This window comes from Mandrillus leucophaeus, unplaced genomic scaffold, assembly GCF_000951045.1.
Source record: "Mandrillus leucophaeus isolate KB7577 unplaced genomic scaffold, Mleu.le_1.0 Scaffold202, whole genome shotgun sequence".
NCBI lineage: Eukaryota > Metazoa > Chordata > Mammalia > Primates > Cercopithecidae > Mandrillus > Mandrillus leucophaeus.
The window spans coordinates 3320336-3327251 of NW_012102055.1; the positions used below are offsets into that span (position 1 = coordinate 3320336).

At 44.7% G+C, this 6916-nt stretch overlaps 1 protein-coding gene across 6 annotated transcripts in view; it reads left to right on the forward strand.

Annotated features, from left to right (window-relative positions):
* Positions 1-1177: 1177 nt before the first annotated feature.
* The window catches only part of SEC23B (Sec23 homolog B (S. cerevisiae)), a 46719-nt gene continuing 40980 nt past the window's right edge, over positions 1178-6916 (forward strand). For 2 of the 6 annotated variants that reach the window (XM_011979514.1, XM_011979518.1), the window contains exons 1-3: positions 1207-1683; positions 4500-4734; positions 5909-5966. In XM_011979514.1, the coding sequence (XP_011834904.1) occupies positions 4514-4734; positions 5909-5966 (279 nt within the window). In that variant the 5' untranslated portion in view covers positions 1207-1683; positions 4500-4513. Of the gene's footprint in view, positions 1993-3292; positions 3621-4499; positions 4735-5908; positions 5967-6916 lie in introns of all 6 variants that reach the window. The other 4 variants (XM_011979517.1, XM_011979513.1, XM_011979515.1 and 1 more) reach the window with 4 other exon arrangements.

A 6916-nucleotide genomic window follows, 5' to 3' on the forward strand; every position in this document is an offset into this window, starting at 1 on the left:
TATATGCTGCAGAGTCTACAACTCTGAGTCACAGTAATGAATGTCTTCATGTTTGCCACTTGGCAGTGTATAAAAACGGTTGTGGTGGCTGTATAAAGTTGTGTTCTATCATGCCTTTTGCAGCAACATGGATGCAACATGGATGCCTGCAGCAACTTGGATGCAACATGGATACCTGGAGGCCATAATCCTAAAAGAATGCAGAAACAGAAAACTGTCAGGCCTCTGAGCCCAAGCCAAGCCATTCTTGCAGCACGTACATGGCCCAGATGGCCTGAAGTAACTGAAGAATCACAAAAGAAGTGCAAATGCCCTGCCCCACCTTAACTGATGACATTTCACCACAAAAGAAGTGAAAATGGCCGGTCCTTGCCTTAAGTGATGACATTATCTTGTGAAATTCCTTTTCCTGGCTCATCCTGGCTCAAAAAGCTCCTCCACTGAGCACTTTGTGACCCCTACTCCTGCCGCCAGAGAAAAACACCCCTTTGACTGTAATTTTCCTTTACCTACCCAAATCCTATAAAACGGCCCCACCCTTATCTCCCTTGGCTGACTCTTTTCGGACTCAGCCCACCTGCACCCAGGCGAAATAAACAGCCATGTTGCTCACACAAAGCCTGTTTGGTGGTCTCTTCACACAGATGCGCATGACAAAAACCAAATACATGTTCTCAATTGTAAGTGGGAGCTAAGTATTGGGCACACATGGACGCAAAGGTGACATTAATAGACGCCGGGGACTACTAGAGTGGCGAGGGAGGGTAGGAGGGGCTGAAAAAATTGAGTAGTATGCTCAGTATCTGGGTGACCAGATCGTTCGAATCCGAAACCTCATAGCCAGGTAACAAATATGCAGTGTACCCCCTGAATCTAAAAGTTCGAATTATTTTAAAAAACAAAATTATGTTCTATGTAGTTACAAGCTTACTCTCTTAAAATGCTTGAATATTTCAGTTCTCAATTATTCATCTCCATGTGGAAGAATGATAGGGACTCGCTGAGAGCGCCAAGACATTGCAGCAAGCGAGGGAGGAGAGCTTGTAACGTGAACCACCACCACACCGCTATACTTCAAATTCAACTGGCCACAGAGACCGACTCCCAAAACCAGCAATTGCCTAAGCCCCGCCACGCACACCACCCGCCACGCCCCTCTGCCCCGCCCCTTCCGCCCGCTGACGCCTTCTTCCGGCAGCCTTAGTTTCTTCCAACCCGTGAAGCTCCCTGTTCCGCGAGCATACGTCATCGTTCTCGCTTTCCGGTAGCTAAGGCGATCAGCGGGACTTCCCACTGAGACGGGCGGATGTTATATTGTATCAGGGCGAACCTCTGAGGAGCGCTGGCTGCGCTTAGGCCACGGTGCGGCAGGCGCCGGGGTTTTCTGAAACAGAAACGTTTAGGGGTGTGGAAACGTGTTCCGAGGAACTGTGGTTTTGAAGTGCGATACACACCTGTCTTGCCCTGTTCCAAGATGGTGGCAGGGCTTCTCTGAGTCTCTCTCTTCCGCCAGTCCGTTGGAGAAGCGCTCTTTGATTGGCCAGTGGACAGCGTCGTGGCATGACGCGCTGGGGCGCTGGCCAATCGGTTGAGAGCTGAGCTGGACTTGGCGGTGGGAGCCGGGGCCTGGCTATTGCAGCTGTGGGTGAGGACGGCTCTAGCTAGGTGAGCGGTTCCGGCCAGGTGAGCGCGGTGCCCAGGTGACGGAGGTCCGAGGGCACGGGTATGAGTTTCTGCGGGGGGCGAAGGTGGGCGGCTGCTGGGATGAGGCCTTTTGTTGACAGTTTGGGGTAGCGGGGGGAATCGATGATCCAGGAATCCCCTGAGGGTGTCATCCCCCACCAGGCTGGCACCGATTTCTGGCTCCAGATTCCCCAGAATTGCGGGGTGCGCACAGCTGGAAGGACCCAACCCCCGTTTTATAGTTGAGAAACTCAAGACTTAGACAAGTGAAACGACTTTTGCTTCATGACAGCTGGAACTGGAACCCAGGTCCTTGGACTCCCTTCAAGGATTAAACCTCATTTAATCTTGTATACACATGGTCACTGTGTCCTGAGAAGTTACGAGTTGGCGAGATAAGGGTGGTTCAGATTTTTTGGCGTATTCTCCTGTTATCTTTCCAGGCCTTTCATTCATTCACTAATTCATACTTTCAGTTATTTACCTCTTCAGATACCTTCCCCGTTGATACTTTGTTAAAAGCTGTGGACCCATCTCCCTAGAAGAAAGGCACATTCCCTCATGCGCATAACTTCAGAGGATTCGTGGACCTTCTGTAGTCCCGTTGGATTGTGTGTCTAGTGCTCAGAATCCAGACCCTAGAAGGGTGAGGGAAACAGGCAGTGAATAAAGGAGGGAGCGGCAGGTCTTAGGCTGTACATACTTGGAAACCATTAGATGGAGCCAGTAGTTTCTTTTTTTCGCCGAGGCTGGAGTGCGGTGGCGCGATCTCGGCTCACTGCAACCTCTCTGCCTCCCGAGGTCAAGCAATCTTCCCTGCCGCAGCCTCCCGAGTAGCTGGGATTACAGGCGCCTGCCACCACGCCCAACTAATTTTTGTATTTTTAATAGAGACGGGGTTTTGCCTTGTTGGCCAGGCTGGTCTTGAATTCCAGACCTCAGGTGATCCACAGGCCTCGGTCTCCCAAAGTGCTGGGATTACAGGCATGAGCCACTGCGCCTGGCGGCCAGTACCTTTTAATAAAGAACGTTTTGAGAGAGAGACGGTTATTTAATGAAATCTGCTGACATGCTTGCTGAGAGTTGTGATATTAGAACTTGCTTTCATTCCGACTTTAGTTATCCCTTTGCTTCCCATGAAGCTCCAGAGTGCTGACACAGTGCTTCAGGTTCTTGCCGTTGCTAGAAATAGCAAATAGATTTCTTAGAGTTTCGGTTGGAGCAAACACAGGAATTCTTGTGTTCTGGGCTCCATGTAGTAGACTAATTCATTTGCTTTTCTAGCCATGCAATGTTATTGCCTTGATCAAAATTATTTACAGTTTGGTACTTCCCAAAATAACAGAGATGGTTGTTATCCACATTGAAGGAAGTGGGTGCGAGAGGCCACTTTAATATGATAAACTCTTTGTTTTGCCGTTTTACTACTTTTCTTGAGGGGCTTGTTCCCTTGAGCCCCAATAGCTGAGTTGTGTGTTACCCTAGATTTTAGGATATGAACAGGATGTATAAACACTCAATGAAGTTGGGATCATTTGGGTTTGAGAGTTCAGCCTGTAAGACAGTTTTATTGACCACAGTCTTTTTTATTTTTATTTTTTTGAAACAGAGTCTGGCTCTGTCGCCCAGGCTGTGCAATGGCACCGTCTTGCCTCACTGCTACCTCCGCCTCCCGAATTCAGACAGTTCTCCTGCCTCAGCCTCCCGAGTAGCTGGGACTGCAGGCACGTGCTACCACACCTGACTAATTTTTGTATTTTTAGTAGAGATGGGGCTTCACTGTGTTGGCCAGGCTGGTTTTGAACTCCTGACCTCGTGATCCACCCGTCTTGGCCTCCCAAAGTGCTGTGATTATAGGCATGAGCTACGGCACCTGGCCTTGACCACATCCTTTCAAGGCATGAACGTAAGCAACCGTGGCGAGGAAAGAGGTTCTGGTGAGACTCAGCATAATAGTAATTTTGGTAATACCAAGTAGAAATAATTTAGCTCAAAACTGGTTCCCATTATGAACTAAACTTGAAGATTAGTATCCAGCTCTTTTCTCCAAAGTTAACCAAGTACGGAAGGGAACAAGCACTTCGCCCCGCTACCGAAAAAAAAAATCACTTGGAATGTAAAATTTAATAGAGAAGGAAAGGAAGGAGATTAGAGAGGAAGATAGCTGGGTGCTGAACAGGGTTCAAGACTTACCCTTGAGCGAGGGGCTAAAATTGGCTTCACTGATAGGATGTGTGATCTGTGAGGAGGTTTGAAGTCGTAGTATTTAACTACATGTAGTTTGGAGATGATCAGGTGATCGTGAACCTCCCACTGATTGATTTTTAAGTGCTTGAGAGTTGAGAAAGGAGCAGTGGTCAGCAATAACTGTGGTTAACCAACTTTTGGGTATCAGAAGGAAACAAAATACTGTCACTCTACAGCAACAGTTTCTTCCAGAGTATTTAAGAAACACTGTTAGATGGGCCAGGCACAGTGGCTCACGCCTGTAATCCCAGCACTTTGGAAGACTGAGGTGGGTGGATCACCTGAGGTCAGGAGTTTGAGACCAGCCTGGCCAACATGGTGAATTCCCGCCTCTATTAAAAATACAAAAAATTAGCTGGCCATGGTGGCACATGCCTGTAATCCCAGCTAATCGGGAGGCTGAGGCAGGAGAATTGGTTGAACCCGGGAGGTGGAGGCTGCAGTGAGCCAAGCTGGGATTAAAAAAAAAAAGAAGCACTGTAACACTGTGTTACGTGGCCCATCTTCTTTTTTTGACATTTAGTTCAGAATTTCACATACCATTAAGGTTATTAACGTTTTATCTTCAGTTCCCTTTTAGACTATGGCGACATACCTGGAGTTCATCCAGCAGAATGAAGAACGGGACGGTGTGCGTTTTAGTTGGAATGTGTGGCCTTCCAGCCGGCTGGAGGCTACAAGAATGGTTGTACCCCTGGCTTGTCTCCTTACTCCTTTGAAAGAACGTCCAGACCTACCTCCTGTACAATATGAACCTGTGCTTTGCAGCAGGCCAACTTGTAAAGCTGTTCTCAACCCACTTTGGTATGGATTCTTTTGAAACTGGTAAAAATGATAAATACAATATATTATGACTTTTATGTGATGCTCATAAAAGTCATTAAATTTGGGCAAGTCCTCAAATTTGTGATGAGCAGTAGTGAAACTCTTAATGATTCTTGTGGTGAGTAGTAAGTGGTGAATATTTGTAGAAACCTCCCTGGCCTGATAAGACCAGATAAAATTGGAATCTTACAGGAATGAGGTAGAGGTAGAGGGAGAGGATTTGTAATTCCTTTTTTTTTTTTTTTTTTTTTTTGCTGATAATCAGTTTGCTTTTGGCTTAACTGTAGACTTTATTGATTCCTCTTAATTTCCCAAAAGAATTCAAAAGCTTAGACTGTCTTGTCATGCTTCCCTGGTACAGTGATGCCATATGGCAGGGAGAAGTAGCAGGCAGAAGAAATTTTAGCTCTTAACAATTTGTTAAGTGTAATTTTTGTGTGTGTGTGCCTGATATAGTGACCTATTTCTTTTAAATGTGGACATTATTTGAAATGATTTTTAAACAGGTGGAGAGTGTCATAACATTTTTATATGAGGGAACATTTTTTACTTCATTCCCATTGCTTTTATTTAATGTGCCCATATATGAGTGCTGCTGCTGTGATGTAAAATCGTAGCCACTGGTTATTAATTTTCTCCATGTAGAAAGTAGGGGAAAAGTAACTGAAGCGTTATCTTGAACCAGTTTGAGGAAGTGAAATGTGCTTGCCCAACTTTTCTTCAAGTGGTCTAAGTCAAGTTAAAATCTAGAAACATTTTCCTGTGTGTGAAATATGCTCTTAATGTTGGGATTTAGTAGTTTCACGTAGCTGGACAATAAAGATGTTAGAAAAAAATCATGAAGAGTATGTTAAGATAAAAGGCAAAAGGGAAATAACCTATAATTTATATAAATCATGACATTAAAAAAATTAGGAAATCGAGAAACAGAAAAAGAGATTTAGTATTTCTTCACTGTGGCTATTTGATGGAAATTTTGGTGTACTTAGCCAGAATTCTAACTGCAGTGAACATTTTGCGTACTTGTACTTACTTACGCATACACATAGAAACATTTATTTGTGTGATTTACTGAACTTGAAATTTATAAATAAACGCTTTCTAACTTAAAAATAAAAGTGGTACCTACTAACAATATTTATCTTTCTCACAGTCAGGTTGATTATCGAGCAAAACTTTGGGCCTGTAATTTCTGTTTTCAAAGAAATCAGGTATGTGAATTATTTAACAAAATATGTTATATGTTTTATTTTAGTTGTATTATGAAAAAAGTTGTTGGGTTGAATTTGTGTTTACACTGTCAGTGAGCAGTTTCTGCTGAACTCAGGGTGATAGCTTTTGGTAAGCACAATATTGAATTTGAACATTTGTGGTTTATTCTGTTGGTTTTCTTGAGTCCTTGTCATTTGCTTGGGACTGGGGGCAGGGTGCTCATTGAATTCCCTTTTACACATTTTCTGTAGGCAGTGAATCTGTGACCCTAAGAAAGCACCTGTTGTTCATATTTCTCTTGACTTCAGTATATTCTAATTGGATAGTGTACATTACTAAATTTTCATTTTCTGATCTTTCTAACTTTTAGGGTCCAGGTATCAGTGCTGAGCTTCTTTTGATTTAAAAATTTTTAAAGTACCAAACTAGAAGGAGCTCACAAGTCACAGGAGAGACTTGTCCATAAAAATAACTGTGCGGCCAGGCGCGGTGGCTCATGCCCGTAATCCCAGCATTTTGGGAGGCTGAGGTGGGTGGATCACGAAGTCAAGGGATCAAGATCATCTTGGCCAACATGGTGAAACTCCATCTCTACTAAAAATACAAAAATTAGGCCAGGCGCGGTAGCTTATGCCTGTAATCCCAGCACTTTGGGAGGCCGAGGCAGGTAGATCACGAGGTCAAGAGATCGAGACCATCCCGGCCAACATGGTGAAACCCCCTCTCTACTAAAAATACAAAAATTAGCCTGGCATGGTGGGCGCCTATAGTCCAAGCTACTCGGGAGGCCGAGGCAGGAGAATCACTTGAACCTGGGAGGCAGAGGTTGCAGTGAGCCGAGATCTGCGCCACTGCACTCCAGCCTGGTGACAGAGCAAGACTCCATCTCAAAAAAAAAAAAAAAAGAAAGAAAATTAGCTGAGCATGGTGGCGCATCCCTGTAATCCCA